Below are 15,791 nucleotides of genomic sequence, written 5' to 3'. Positions count from 1 at the left end.
TGTCCTGCATAAAAATCATTCTCTTTTTGAAAGATGCAGATTCTTCCTGTAACCACTGCGTAAAGAAAGTGTCTTCTAAAAACTGGCAGTAGGCCTGGGAGTTGATTTTGAGCCCATCTTCAACCCTGAAAAGGTCCAACCAGCTCATCTTTAATAATACCAGCCCATACCAGTACCCCACCTCCACCTTGCTGGCATCTGACTCAAAGTGGAGCTCTGTGCCTGTTACTGATCCAGCCACGGGCCCATCCATCTCCGACAAGAGTCTCATTTCATCAGTCCATAAAACCTTTGAAAAATCTGTCTTCAGATTCTTCTTGGACCAGTCTAGACACTTCAGCTTATGTGTCTTGTTCAGTGGTGGTCGGGTTTCAGCCTTCCTTACCTTGGCCACGTCTCTGAGAGCTGAACATCTTGTACTTCTTGATACTTCAGTTAGGTTGCAGTTCTGGAATATGACAGAACTGGAAGATAATGGGTTCCTGGTAGCTTCACGCTTGATTCTTCTCAAATCCTTGGCAGTTAATTTGTGTCTTTTTTTCTCAGCACGTTTCTTGTGACCCTGTTGACTATTTGCAACAAAACGTTTGATGGTTCTGTGATCACGCCCCAATATCTTAGCAATTTCAAGAGTGCTGCATCCCTCTGAGAGACTTTTGGTAATTTTTGACTTTTCAGAGTCAGTTAACTCTTTTTGGCCCATTCTGCCAAAAGAAAAAAAGCTACCTAATAATTATGCACACCTTGATATAGGGTGTTGACCTCCTTAGGCCACACCCTCCCTCATTACACAGATACACATCACCTGCTACGCTTAAATCCATTAAGCATTCAAGTTTATCCAGCTTGGAGTTAGAAAATATGCCTAAAAATGGTGGTCCAAATGTTCGCAGCACATAAAGGCTTTAGACAGTCTACTGGGAGTGTGTGTGTGTGTGTGTGTGTGTGTGTGTACTGCAGGTGAATGTCATCCAGAACCCCTGTTAGCACCACTTAAAAAATGTTTGATGGCCAGTTTATATATTGTTTATACCTTCCAGAAGATCTGCATACACACAATTAATTAAACTACACACACACACACACACACACACACACTCAGTGGCAGTCCTGTTTTAGCCACTCTTAATCAACACATTTAAACTGATACCCTATAAAGGTGATCTACAGTCAGCCGGTTGTCGCAATAGTGAGCAGTGCTCTCAGATAACGCTAACCTTTCACCCTACTAAACACATCCACTGTTCAACTATTGGTTGCTCAGATCTCCCGAGACTGATCACTTGTCAGGTGGTGAGAGTTTTACTGAACTGGGAAAACCTGCTTTCAGCTGCAGAGCAGCAGCAAACTGGGATTACAGGAGACTCTAAACCTCCACTCGACTGTTTTGAACCGTAACCCTTAAACTGGAGAGTCCACTGGAGAGAGTCTTATAACATACTTCCATAGCCTAAGAACAGTCCAGCCAGTTTGTACTGAATCCCTGTAGTTACTAAATAATAAGCCTCAGTATGTAATAAGTCTGGGATTTTAATGGGGTTCATCTCGAACCACCTCCACTCTGCCTTGAACAGTTTCAGCTGATCTTAGTTTACTTTGATTTGATGTTTTATTATTTTTGCTTTTATTTATTTTATTTTATTTTTTGTATTTCTTTACTATTTCTATTTTTACCCATTTTAAATGTGGTAATTCCCACTACATTTTATTTAATTTGTTACTGGTTTGTTCGTTAGTTTTCCTTCGGGTTACTGACAAAATCTGATTTTCTGCAGTTACCGGATTGTTAAGTGCATGTAAACGCACTAACTGTAACAATAGCAGAACCCATTTTGCTATATAGAACCATTTTCAAAAATATTCTATACAGAACCATATACAACACACAATCTTTTTAAAAATAGTTCTATATTACAAAATGGGTTCTGCTATTGTTAAAGTGAGTGTGTTTAAATGCACCACATAATCTAATAACTGCAAAAAATCTGATTTTGTCATCAAGTTTACATGAATTTGAGTAATCTGATAAGGGGAAATTCCAGGTCAACATGAGTCAGACAGTAATCAGATTTCTGCTTTACAACCAGCCAATAAACTAACAGTAGAAACAACGTAAAAATACATGAACGTAATGTAAAACTCAAGCTTCATACCGCTGCTTTTTTTTTTTTAAACACTGCACCGCTTTACCTGATAATATGAACATACATCATTTAGAAGATGAAGAATATTTAACACCTTTATTTTGTGTTTGGTTTCAGCACCGCTCCAACATTGTTTTGCTGCGTCTCGCAACATCCATTGTCTGATCTTGCGTGGATTGAGAAATCCAGTAATCAGAGTGAGAGTTTATAAAACCCTGAGAAATCTGAGCTAAAATCCAGGCTCTTTATCAGATTTCTAGATCAGAGTGTGATATGACCATTAAATAATCAGATATCTGCAGAAATCTGATTACGATCGGATTACTGAGTCCATGTATACGCATTCCGCGTCAAGATTTTATATAACAGAGAAACCCTATTTCATTTTTCATTTTCAAAAAGATTCTGTGCTGTATGTGTTGTAGATGGTTCTATACAGAGCCTTTTTGAAAAGACTTTGGTTCTGTATAGCTCTAAAAACGTTCTTCTATTGTATAAAAGCATGATACTGTAACAATAGCAGAATCTTTTTTGGTGCTATAGAGAACCATACACAAGACATCCACAAGAACCGTTTACCATGCAAGGAACCATCTATGCATGGAATTCATTAACAGTGCTTAAGAAGAAAAACCCTCTTAAAACCCACTCATGCAGTTCTGATGAAGATTCTGACTCACCAATGTTCTCTTATGTGGGGTTTGTTCTGAGGTAAGAACAGAATCTACACACACTCAAGAGCACAGAGGTGAGAACAGTTCTGCGCTTTAGGAACACGTTATGAATCTGACGTAGACTTTCTTAGGGCCTTTCTCAAAAGCACACTTATGAACAAACTTGAACCCATGAAGAACCACCTCTTTTAAGAGTGTAGTATTATGGCGCCACTAGGCTTGGCAGGTTGGGTTGGACTAAAACGAGCCCTGGTGCCATCGCTCTGTTCGTGTACCTGCCCCATGAAATCTGAAGCACCAAATAAGTGGACTGAGACCCCCTGAGTGGTCTGGTTTGTTTGAAGTGTAAACGCTACACATATCAGAAGGAGCAGTGCGGGTTCCGCCCAGGTTGTGGAACACTGGACCAACTCTTCACCCTCTCCAGGATTCTGAAGGGTTCATGGGTTCAACCAGTCCACACGTGCTTTGTAAATTTGGAGAAGGCATTCGACTGTGTTCTGCGGGGTATTCTGTGGGAGGTGCTCCGGGAGTACATGGTACATGGCTCTTTGGTTGGGATAGTATACTGGTTAACACCGCTGCCTTCTACACTGTAGACTGGGGTTCAATCCCCACCTGGGCAAACACCTACACTATACCAATAAGAGTCCTTGGGCAAGACTCCTAACACCGCCTTGGCCTACCTATGTAAAAAATTATCAAATTGTAAGTCGCTCTGGATAAGAGCATCAGGCAAATGCCATAAATGTAAATGTAAATGTAATGTAAATCTTTGCTACGAGCCATTCAGGCCCTGTACAAACAAAGCAGGAGCTTGGTTCACATGGCCGACAGTAAGTCAGACTCGTTCCCAGTGAGAATTTTTATGGATAGAATTTCTAGGCGCAGTCAGGGGATAGAGGGTGTCCTAGAGGGTTTGGTGACCTCAAGGTCACATCGCTGCTGTTTGCAGATGATGTGGTCCTACTGGGGACATCAGGCCGTGAACTTCAGCTTTCGCTGGATCGGTTTGTAGCTGTGTGAAGCGGCCGGGATGAGAATCAGTACCTCCAAATCCGAGGCCATGGTTCTCAGGCGGAAAAGGGTGGAAAGCCCTCTCTGGGTCGGGGATAAGCTCGTGCCTCAAGTGGAGGAGTTTAAGTATCTGGGAGTGCCTCGGAATCCCCCCCGGGGAGCTAGTGGAAGTGGCTGGGGAAAGGGAGGTCTGGGCCTCATTGCTTAGGATGCTGCCCCCGCGACCCGAACCCCGGAGAAGCGGAAGATAATGGATGGATGGATGGATGGATGGATGGATGGATGGATGGATGGATGCTACACATACCAAAGACATTAAAATGGACCAAAGACAGAACAAACCGGCATCTCCTCACTGCAGAACTTCTCTGCATTGTGGAAAAGACGAGTATCTGTTGCTGACTCACGTGTGTATCTAAAAACACTTTTAAAGCTATTGGAAAAGGCTCCACATACATGTTTGACTGCACACATAAATTATATTCTGTATTAATGTACTGAGGGTTCTCCATTCTGTAGAAGCAGTGAGGCACTCGAGGCTGTGAGGGATTTGACTGTGCTCTGCCGTAACCACGGTAACGCAGGGAGTCTTGTGACTTATTGCTCTAATATCACATTGCAAATAAAACGATGTAAATAAAACATTCGAGCCCAGACAGAGCAAAGAAATCTCCAGGACACGATCACAGTTACCATGCAGTCAATCATGACCTTTCACTCATATGACTTTTGCTTTCGATTCAGTGTTAAACATGTCAGTGTGAACATGAGCTAAAAACTAAGAACCAGAACTAAAATTCATCCCTTACTGCTTTGTGTACTGTATTGTATACTATTTACTGTATACACCAATCAGGCAGGTACTGTTAGGGTCGTAGGTCATTCTCAGCACTGCTGTAACACTGACGTGTGGTGGTGTGTTAGTGTGTGTTGTGGTGGTGCGAGTGGATCAGACACAGCAGTGCTGCTGAAGTTTTTAAACTATTGTCACTGCTGGACTGACAATAGTCCAAACAAACAAAAACATCCAGCCAACAGCGTCCTGCGGGCAGCGTCCTGTGACCACTGATGAAGGACTAGAGGATGACTAACAAACTGTGCAGCAGCAGATGAGCTTTCATCTCTGACTGTACATCTACAAGGTGGACCCACAAGGTAGGAGTGTCTAACAGAGAGGACAGTGAGTGGACACAGTGTTTAAAAACTCCAGCAGCACTGCTGTGTCTGATCCACTCGCACCACCACAACACACACTAACACACCACCACCACGTCAGTGTTACTGCAGTGCTGAGAATGATCCACCATCCAAATAGCACCTGCTCTGTGAGGGTCCATGGAGGTCCTGACCACTGAAGAACAGGGTAAAAGGGGATAAGAAAGTATCAGAGAAACAGATGGACTACAGTCTTTAACTTTAGAACTACAAGGTGCACCTATATAGTAAGTGGAGCTGATAAAATGAACAATGAGTGTAGAAACAAAGAGAAGCTCAATGTTATGCCTGTTTGGTGAATATATTATATTGTATGTTTGTGCATTGTGCTAGTACTACTACCAATAAAATAAACAAAGTCAATCAAAATAATGACAACCAGCCCAAATGTATCCATCAGCCCAAGAACCTTCAGCCAGGGTTGTTAGATTGGGCAATTTCCCAACAAACTTAACAAAGTTTGGATGAATGTGGCAGGCAACAACACAACCTGGCAACACATCAAGCCTAAGATGTCCACTCCAAAACTGAAACTTCCTCTCACACTGATATCAGCTTGTAGACTGTGACCCTGTCCTTCAGGATTACCTTCCTTACAGACACAGATCACGTGTCCAGTGACGCACTGCATGGGGAGGGGTTTGAGTCACACTGGGAGGGGATTTGGTTGTATTAGGAGGGGTTTTGGTTGGAGAATGAACATTATTTATAATATCTTTTGTTATAACACCAATTCCAATGAAGTTGGGACGTTGTGAAAAACATAAATAAAAACAGAATTACGAAGTCCTTTTCAACCTATATTCAATTGAATACACTACAAAGACAAGATATTTAATGTTCAAATGGATAAACTTTATTGTTTTTTGCAAATATTCACTCATTTTGAATTTGATGCCTGCAACATGTTCCAAAGAAGTTGGGACAGGGGCAACAAAAGACTGGGAAAGTTGAGGAATGATCAAAAAACAGCTATTTGGAACATTCCACAGGTGACCAGGTTAATTGGAAACAGGTGAGTGTCATGATTGGGTATAAAGGGAGCATCCCTGAAAGGCTCAGTCATTCACAAACAAGAATGGGGTGAGGTTCACCACTTTGTGAACAACTGCATGAGCAAATAATCCAATAGTTTAAGAACAATGTTTCTCAACGTGCAATTGCAAGGAATTTAGGGATTTCTGGGACCTCTGCAAGTAAGCGGCAAAGCAGAAAACCAACACTGAATGCCCATGACCTTCGATCCCTCAGGCAGCACTGCATTCAAAACTGACATCATTCTGTAACGGATATTACCACATGGGCTCAGGAACACTTCAGAAAACCACTGTCAGTGAACACAGTTTGTTGCTCCATCTACAAGTGCAAGTTAAAACTCTGCCATTCAAAGCGAAAGACATATATGAACAACACCCAGAAACGCCGCCGGCTTCTCTGGGCCCGAGCTCATCTGAGATGGACTGACGCAAAGTGGAAAAGTGTCCTGTGGTCTGACGAGTCCACATTTCAATTTTTTTTTGGAAATCATGGACGTCGTGTCCTCCAGGCCAAAGAGGCAAAGGACTGTCCAGATTGTTTTCAGCACAATCTTGAAAAGCCAGTATCTCTGATGGTGCGGGGGTGTGTTAGTGCCCATGGCATGGGTAACATGGGTAAGGCACCATTAATGCTGAACGGTACATACAGGTTTTGGAGCAACATATGCTGCTATCCAAGCAGCGTCTTTTTCACGGATGTCCCTGCTTATTTAAGACAATGCCAAGCCACATTCTGCATGTGTTACAACAGCATGGCTTCGTAGTAAAAGAGTGCAGGTACTAGACTGGCCTGCCTGCAGTCCAGACCTGTCTCCCATTGAAAATGTGTGGCACATTATGAAGTGCAAAATACGACAATGGAGACCCTGGACTGTTGAGTAACTGAAGTCGAAGAATTCCACAAAATTCTACAAAGCTTCAGCAATTAGTGTCCTAAGTTCCCAAACGCTTATTGAGTGTTGTTAAAAGGAAAGGTGATGTAACACAGTGGTAAACATGCCCCTGTCCCAACTTCTTTGGAATGTGTTGCAGGCATGGAGTGAATATTTGCAAAGAACAATAAAGTTTATCCGTTTGAACATTAAATATCTTGTCTTTGTAGTGTATTCAATGGAATATAGGTTGAAAAGGACTTGCAAAACATCGTATACTGTTTTATGTTTTACACAACGTCCTAACTTGGAACTGGGGTTATATAAAAACTCTGGTTTCCATGACATGGGCCCTTTACACAACGGGAAACAGGTCATGCAGAACGATGTGAAGTGTTTGGAGCTCACCGTCACAGGGACATACAGTCTCTCCACTTGCTCTGGACTGCCGAGGTTAATGACAGCTCCACCATACAGTCCACACACTACACCCATCTGCAGTTTAGAGGAAGCAGCCTTTGTAAGATCACATAGCTGAATAAGCACAAATGCAAATATACAGCCAAAACATGCAAATAACTTCAAGCCAACAATGCACGTGGTGTACAACTGTTCTGCACATGCAGATGCATTAGAAAGACTGGAGAACATTAAGGGGACCACATTCAGGAACAGGAACCACATTTCAATTCCTTAGGACCACCAGTGGTTCCAAAATGCACTTTGTCATATTCTTCATAACTTTCATATTTCATAAGCTGCATTCAAAAGCTGGGCATCGTATGAGGCTGTAACGTCTTCTTTACAGTTAAATTGATGGTGATTTCATTTTAAACCCTTATAATAAAAAGAAGCTGAATTCAGTTTGTTTTTCTAGTGAAAGTCGACTTATTTTTCCACAAATCTGGGCTATAAACTATAAACAGATGTGTGTCTTCAGTGATCTGCTCTGGAAAAATTACTTTTATAAAATAATACAAAGAGCGTCTGAGATTTTTGGCTTCAGCAGTAAAGAGTTCATTCAGAGTTTATGATCACACACAGTAATATGTGTGATCATAAAACACATGTTCTGTTAACTTGAGGTAAGCTTTTACAAAAAAAAATAAATAAATAAACACAATAAAAATTTACATTTATTTCATGCAGCTTTGATTAAATTTGAAGATTTTGGCCTTAAAATCCATTCATGTTGGAGGGATACATAACATGCAGGGTGCTGTGAGGCAAAATAGTCCCCCAAAAAACCTTCATATTTCAGATTTTCCACTATGTTCCATCATCAGAAACTCAGAAGAGTGTAGGTTCACTGGTGGTCCTGGATAGTAAATACTGAATAATTAGCCTTAAGATTTGGTCATGAAAAATTCTGATGGACAAAACATACCCTGGAGAATAAAAGGTTGATGCTGTTTTGCTATAATGTTGTTTCAGTGCAGTCTAATTTCATCACAGATATCAAGCAGATCAGATATCGTAAAAAAAGGAGTACCTTCACTCCAGTGGCCATATCTGCAGAGCAGATCAGCTCTGTGATCCCCATGCTCTTATTTATAAAACCTTTCTTCCTTCCAATCACCTACAAGTAACCAGGAGAGAAGAGAAACAAGATATAGTTATTGTTATATGTGCATTAATACAAAGAGCAACCCTCAATTTTTTAATTACCAGTCAAAACAGTCATTAGGCAGAAGCTATTCATTTCAATAATTTCTGTGGACTGTCAAGAAGCCTCACTGAGAAAAGGAGACAGAAGCTGAACGATGGACTGACCACCCCAAAGTCCAGACCTCAACACCACAGAATGGGTTTGATTACTTCAGAAAATCATCAACCAGCTTCTAAGACTGAGCTTTGGAAGCGTGCCTGCAGATTCTTTGAGGAACTGAAAATGAGTCTCCTAAAAAGAATGGAAGCTGGAATGAAGGTAAAGAGTGACTTATTAAACCAGATGTCACTAATAGGTGGACCGCAGTGCGAGTCTGGACCCAGACGCTGTCCTATGTGGACCTGGACCCACCACCGATAAACTATGGAGAATTATTTAATTTTGATGGGGTGGTCCTGTTTTAATCGGCATGGCTTTTCTAGCCTTTATGGTAGCTTTAGCAGCCCGGGAGACTCACAGACCAATCACATGCTCTGTAAATATCACGTAAAGCTACTCAGCCAATCAGATCTGTGCATTACGATGAGCACTGAGACTCAAGTGAGTGACGCCACACAGGGGAGAGATGAGGCGAGAAACAGCAGTCAGAGAAGAAAGTGAGTCAGAAGGAAATTATTTTACATGGCGTGATCTAAAAAGAGAAAACTGACAGTAAACATTGAAATTTGACTAAACTGGACTTTATTTGATCTGATATTCAGTTGTTGACCGTATAAGATGTTGATATTCCTAATGGGCTGCTTTGAATCATGATGTAAGTTAGACCTTTGCTTGAGGAAATTTTCTCTAACTGGACCTTACTGAATTTTAATGAAAGACCCCTGCACTAAACACTCAAACAGCTGATGTTAGATTTAGCTGTTGAGGTTTCTGTGTGATGTTCAGTTAAATGTGTGTTTCTAGCATTTTCTCAAAATGAAAAATGAATAGCTTGTACTAAATGGCTGTTTTGACTACAAATTAAAAGACTTCTGCCCAGTACTGAAACAACTATTACAACAACAATAGTAATATCAATAACAATACTACTACTACTACTACTACTACTAATAATAATAATAATAATAATAATAATACTAACTACAGACAGGTGATAGTCATTTAAAAAATCACAAATTATACATATTTATGAATTAAAATTGGAGTGGAAATTTCTTCAGAGAACCACTTCTGTACATGTATTTGTCGGAAGAACCTTTTAAAAGTTTAAAGAATCTACACATAAAGATTCTAGAAAGATGATTTGTATGTAAGCTATACATTATATTAATGTTATAACTTTAAAATGTTTTTTATCCACACTTAAATCTGATTGTCCAACATAGTTATTCCCTAAAGAAGAATTACATTTTTAATCAGCCATTCAGAGCAGTTTGGTGCGAAATGGTTCAGATGTCTTTACAGTGGTGGTGATAGGAACCAGGCGTCGCCATGGCTACAACACAGATATAGACATTTTATTTACCATCCAGAAACACCAGTGAACCTACACTCTTCTGAGTTTATATGGAATGTTCATGATGGAAAATAGTGGAAACTCTGGAATAATAAGTTAAGACTATTTTGCCGCACAGCGCCCTGCATGTATCCCTCCGCCATGAATGGAGTTTAAGTTCTCTAAACTATCATAAAACAGCGTCTCAGTCATCAGGCAGTGAATTCATAACCATTTCATGTAGGAACTTTCTGTGAGGGAGCTTTTAGAGGTGGACGTCTGGTTCCTATCACCACCACTGTGAACAGCTCTGACTCAGTAAGTCTCTCTAGAACAGAGCGTTTCACACCAAACCGCTCTGAACCGCTCTGAACCGCTCTGTTTACACACAGGATTTTTTAGAAGATTGGTGGAATTCCCCTTTAAGTTACTCTATGTTTTACTTCTTCTTGCAACAAATGTTTATAGAGAAGTTTCTGTATAATCCAGTGTGTGAGGTGTAAACAGAGAGATTCAGAGTGGTTTGGTGTGAAGTGGTTCAGATGTCTTTACAGTGGTGGTGATAGGAACCAGGAGTCACCATGACTACAACACAAATATGAGTGGATGTCTGGTTCCTATCACCACCATTGTGACCAATTTTGACTCTAAAAGAGTAGGCTTTCACATCTTAACCATTTGCTTATGCAGAAATTTAGGAAAACGGGTTGAATACCCCTTTAAGTCTTTTACTCTGATACTTTATCTTCCTTTAACAAGACTTTTACTTGTCTATGGGTTTGAGCTGCTCTACCTCTGCATGCAACACTAAAGAACACTGGTAATGCAAAGCATAAGCAGCTCAGTGGTTTCTCTGGACATTGCTCTCTTACCTGATCACCGAGGTGACGCTGCATGAGGGGCAGTTTAAGCACGAAGTGCAGCCTCTCTGCAGTCAGGTCTCTGATCTGATCCAGGCTGAGCTCGTAGCTATCAGGGACAATGAGACGAGTCAGGTCAAGAGCTCTTTATTGTCATTCCTCCATATGACCTTATATCACTGCTGTCGGCACAAAACCTCGTATCTCCAACATGGTAACTTTACAGGAAAAAGAAAAACGCAATTCTGAGTGGAGGTTAATGGAAGTAGATGTTTGTCCAAGCACTTATGGAGCATTTCTGTTGGTTTTGTGCCGACAGCAGCAAAGCATTGGAACGAAAGGTAGTTTTTTGGGCCCAACAGCACAACAGCAGCACATTTAATCATGCAAAGAACCATTTAAGCATGCAAATGGATAGAGAATGTGTTGTATATGGGTCTATATAGGAACCTTTTTGAAAACGGTTCTACTGTTGTTACAAGCTTGACGACATAACAATATTATAGATATATATATATATATATATATATATATATATATATATATATATATATATATATAACCATTTTATGATGCAAAGAACCATTCAGTCATGGAAATGGTTCTAAATAGAACCATTGTCTCTACTAAAGAACTACTGAAACATCGTCATTAAGAGTGTCTGTGTGTGTGCTGACCCATTTTATCAGCTCCACTTACTATATATGGACCCCATGGACCCTTACAGAGCAGGTACTACCCGGATGGTGGATCATTGGTGGTGTGTGTTGTGCTGGTCTGAGTGGATCAGACACAGCAGTGCTGCTGGAGTTTTTAAACACTGTGTCCACTCCATGTCCACTCTATTAGACACTCTTACCTTATCAGTCCTTATTGTAGATGTAAAGTCAGAGACGATAGCTCATCTGCTGCACAGTTTGTGTCGGTCATCCTCTAGTCCTTCAGCAGTGCTCACAGGATGCTGCCCACAGGACGCTGTTGGCTGGATATTTTTGGTTGGTGAACTGGTCTCAGTCCACCAGCAGCACTGCTGTGCCTGATCCACTCAGACCAGCGCAACACACACTAACACAACACCACCATTTTAGTGTTGCTGCAGTGTTGAGAATGACCCACCACCCAATGGTACCTGCTCTGTGAGGGTCCATGAGGGTACCCATTCACACTGCAGCGCTCATTTATTTTACCACCAGCACTCATTGAAGCCTCTCTGACTAATCTAAGCGGTAATCCTCATCACCGCTGGGGCTCTGAGGGGGTTTATCTCCTACCTGCTGCGCTGGAACAGCTCACATCTGGAGATCTCCTCCCGGAGAACATCCTTAGTCTCCCAGGACTCTCCGTCCAGACACCTGGACAGGCTGCTTGGCGGCTCCGCTTCAGCCATGCGGGCCGATCACTGCGCTCTCAGTCTCGGACTGAGGCTTCAGTCAGGATCGCCCTCCTCCTGCCACACGCAGCTTCCGCGTCCCCGTGACGTCACGTCGGCGGAGGGCTACCACGGTGTCCGTTTAAAGGGCCCATATCGGAAAAACTTTTGCTTTCCTAAGTGTGATGTTACGGAGCCCCTATGGCGACATGGTGATTCAATAAGCCACAAATGAATATATTAAGAATACAAACTAATATATTGCAGCCACAAGTTAAGTTTCTCACACAGTATAATCATTTGTGGGCTCACTAGAGTAATTTGTGGCCTCAGTGTATGAAATCATGACATCAACTTGTGGCCTCAATATATACATTTGTGGCATCAATATAGTCAATGTAGCAAATCATGTCCTCAAAATATTAATTTGTGGCCTCAATATAATCAAAATAGTAACTCATTGCCTCAACATAGTATTATGTAGCCTTGATATAGTAACTCATGGCCTCAAAATAATAATCTGTAGCCTTGATATAGTAAATCATGGTCTCAATATATTAATTTGTGGCCTCAATATAGTCAATATAGTAAGTCGTGGCCTGAAAATAGTAATCTGTAGCCTTGACATAGTAAATCTGCTTTCAACACTGTCATTCCTGATTCTGATTCTGATTTTGACAAAACTAAAATAAAAAAAATAAGATTTTTTAAAATGAAAGTATGGGTTCTAACAATTCATGCGTTTATGTCTCCACTTTATTCCAATAAACCGCAACAGAAATGATCAAATAAAAACTCAAACCAGCCTCAGTGAGTTGCTTACATCCTAAACCTCTGCAGAAATCTAAAAAACTGGTGCAGTTGTCAGAGATTTTTCATTCTGAAGACTTTGCGGTGTTAAAGGGGAACTCCACCTGATTTTTCAAATATTTCTGCATAATTATGTCGTTAAGTTGTAAACACAGCGGTTAAGAGCAGTTTGGTGTGAAACGCTCTGTTCTAGAGAAACTTACTGAGTAAGAACTGTTCACAGTGGTGGTGATAGGAACCAGACGTCCACCTCTAAAAGCTCAATCACAGAAAGTTCCTACATGAAGTGGTCATGAATTCACTGCCTGATGACTGAGACGCTGTTTTATGATAGTTTAGAGAACTTAAACTCCATTCATAGTGGAGGGATACATGCAGGGCGCTGTGTGGCAAAATAGTCCCCAAAGAAAACTTATTATTCCAGATTTTCCACTATTTTCCATCATCAACATTCCATATAAACTCAGAAGACTCGTGCAGGTTCACTGGTGTTTCTGGATGGTAAATAAAATGGCTGTATCTGTGTTGTAGTCACGGCGACGCCTGGTTCCTATCACCACCACTGTAAAGACACACACACACACACACACACACACACACACACACACACACACACACACTTTCTAAGCCGCTTCTTCCTCAGGGTCGCGGCGCACTGTAAAGTCATCTGAACCGTTTCACATCAAACCCCTCTGAATGTCTCTGGAAGGCTCTCTTTAAGGAGGTTGTGTCTGCTCTTTCCACCAGGGAGCGCCCCTCCACGACCGAGATGCGCTTCAAAGAAACTCTCAGCTCACTTTCCAGAGGGTAGTCACTGGACAGGATCTGACTCTGATTTCGCTCCCTGTCTTTCACATCAGTGGTCAGACAGGATGAATGAATGAAGGGCATGCGGTTTTGAATGAGTAGGGCATCCTCAGCAAAAGGAGGAGGAATAAGAGAATTAGAAGAGGCTGAGTAAAGAAGAGGACGATGAGGACCTCTCTAGTCCTGATCATCCAGCTGATGCGCTGCTGCGAGGCTCTGCGCTTCGTGTGTCCGGAGATCTGCCGCTGCTCCATGAAGACCATCAGCTGCACCAGAGTGACCGAGGCGAGAGCAGCCAGACAGCACAGACTGTAAGTGCTGAACTCCCACCTCCAGGAGATTTAGGCTCCTTTACAAAGTAAAAATCATCCTAAGCTGTGCTGCATGTATGGAAGCCTGTATCCACCAATGGAGAATATATATAGCTACTTCGTCAGTCATAGTAATGACGTTTCCCATGATTATGACCTACTATCTCACAATAATGAGCATTATTATGACTTACTACACTGCTGTGAATTTTTAATACGTAGTGCTTCCATAGGCAGAGAAGTATGTCATTAAACCGGAACACCATCAGTTTAAACAGAGAGATTCAGGGCGGTTTGGTGTGAAATGGTTCAGATGTCTTTACAGTGGTGGTGATGGGAAACAGGGATCACCATGGCTACAACACAGATACAGACATTTTACTTACCATCCAGAACCACCAGAGAACTTACACGAGTCTTCTGAGTTTATATGGAATGTTGATAATGGAAAATAGTGGAAAATCTGGAATAATAAGTTTTGTTTGGGGACTATTTTGCCGCACAGCGCCCTGCATGTATCCCTCCACTATGAATGGAGTTTAAGTTCTTTAAACTATCATAAAACAGCATCTCAGTCATCAGGCAGTGAATTCATGACCATTTCATGTAGGAACTTTCTGTGAGGGAGCTTTTAGAGGTGGACATCTGGTTCCCATCACCACCACTGTGAACAGTTCTGACTCTGGAAGTTTCTCCAGAACGGAGCGTTTCACACCAAACCGCTCTGAACCGCTCTGAACCGCTCTGTTTACAGAAAATATTTTCTTGCAGAATTGATCTACACGTTTCTACGCAGATTAATGCTCTGTGCAGACTCACTTTCTAATATTTTAACATATATTTTAAATCGGTCACTGAAAACATGTCGGCTCGCTTTATGTTTTAAAAATACAGCCATTGTCTCTGTTCCCAGAAAGTCCCGTGGTGCCTGTATGGCGTCACATAAATGTCAAAACTCGCGCGCGTGAAATATCCCTCGCTCGCGATCAAGGCCAAGTATATGTGTCTGCAGCCCGGAGAACCAGTGGGCGTAACGAATGGGCGGAGACACTGTCAATCATTTCTTGCAACAGCGAATAACATAACAGAGATCATCTGTCAATCAAAACTTGCTTTGTCCAATCACAAGAGTGAATGGCCTGTCACTCATTTTACGCATCAGCCAATGGTTTGAAGGAAAGCGCATAAAGGCGTCACACACTGGTTCAGACACGCGGAAGTGGGAAGATGGTTGGAAGCTTGCGTTAAATATCGCCTCGTTTCTTATTTCAGATCCAGGCGTGTAATTCGTTACTGTACTTTTTTCATGTGTCTTTGCTGAAGTATTTCTGTTGTGTGCGACTTTTCACTTTCACTCCACTACATTTCAGAGTCACATATCTTCTGTTTTACTCCACGACATTGTGTGAAACCTGTGGTTCCTTTTGTCTGATGTGTGCGTGCGTCACGCTTTTAGGTCACAGGCAGGAAAAGCAGGACGGGGTTAACGCGAACGCTGAATGACCATCACACAGAAAAGCGTTGGTGAACTTATAGAACATATTCTTCCTGACTCTGTGGGTAAACACAGG

The 15,791-nt window shown here is 41.7% G+C and overlaps 2 protein-coding genes across 2 annotated transcripts in view; one reads left to right on the top strand and one right to left on the bottom strand.

Moving 5' to 3' along the window:
* Positions 1 to 12,383, bottom strand: part of acoxl (acyl-CoA oxidase-like) — a 138,021-nt gene extending 125,638 nt beyond the window's left edge. Inside the window, exons 1-4 of the mRNA XM_017702657.2 lie at positions 12,195 to 12,383; positions 10,936 to 11,032; positions 8,452 to 8,538; positions 7,368 to 7,454 (exon numbers count right to left, since the gene is read on the bottom strand). Of these exons, the coding sequence (XP_017558146.1) occupies positions 7,368 to 7,454; positions 8,452 to 8,538; positions 10,936 to 11,032; positions 12,195 to 12,310 (387 nt within the window). The 5' untranslated portion in view covers positions 12,311 to 12,383. The remainder of the gene's footprint in view (positions 1 to 7,367; positions 7,455 to 8,451; positions 8,539 to 10,935; positions 11,033 to 12,194) is intronic.
* A 1,533-nt stretch (positions 12,384 to 13,916) lies between these two features.
* Positions 13,917 to 15,791, top strand: part of lhcgr (luteinizing hormone/choriogonadotropin receptor) — a 36,744-nt gene continuing 34,869 nt past the window's right edge. The window contains exon 1 of the mRNA XM_017702628.2: positions 13,917 to 14,220. Coding sequence (XP_017558117.1) covers positions 14,075 to 14,220 — 146 coding nt within the window. The 5' untranslated portion in view covers positions 13,917 to 14,074. The remainder of the gene's footprint in view (positions 14,221 to 15,791) is intronic.

This window comes from Pygocentrus nattereri, chromosome 5 (genome assembly GCF_015220715.1).
Source record: "Pygocentrus nattereri isolate fPygNat1 chromosome 5, fPygNat1.pri, whole genome shotgun sequence".
In the NCBI taxonomy this organism is placed as follows: Eukaryota; Metazoa; Chordata; class Actinopteri; order Characiformes; family Serrasalmidae; genus Pygocentrus; species Pygocentrus nattereri.
Note: the sequence above shows the minus strand (reverse complement) of the source record. Positions and strands in the feature narration are given on the sequence as shown.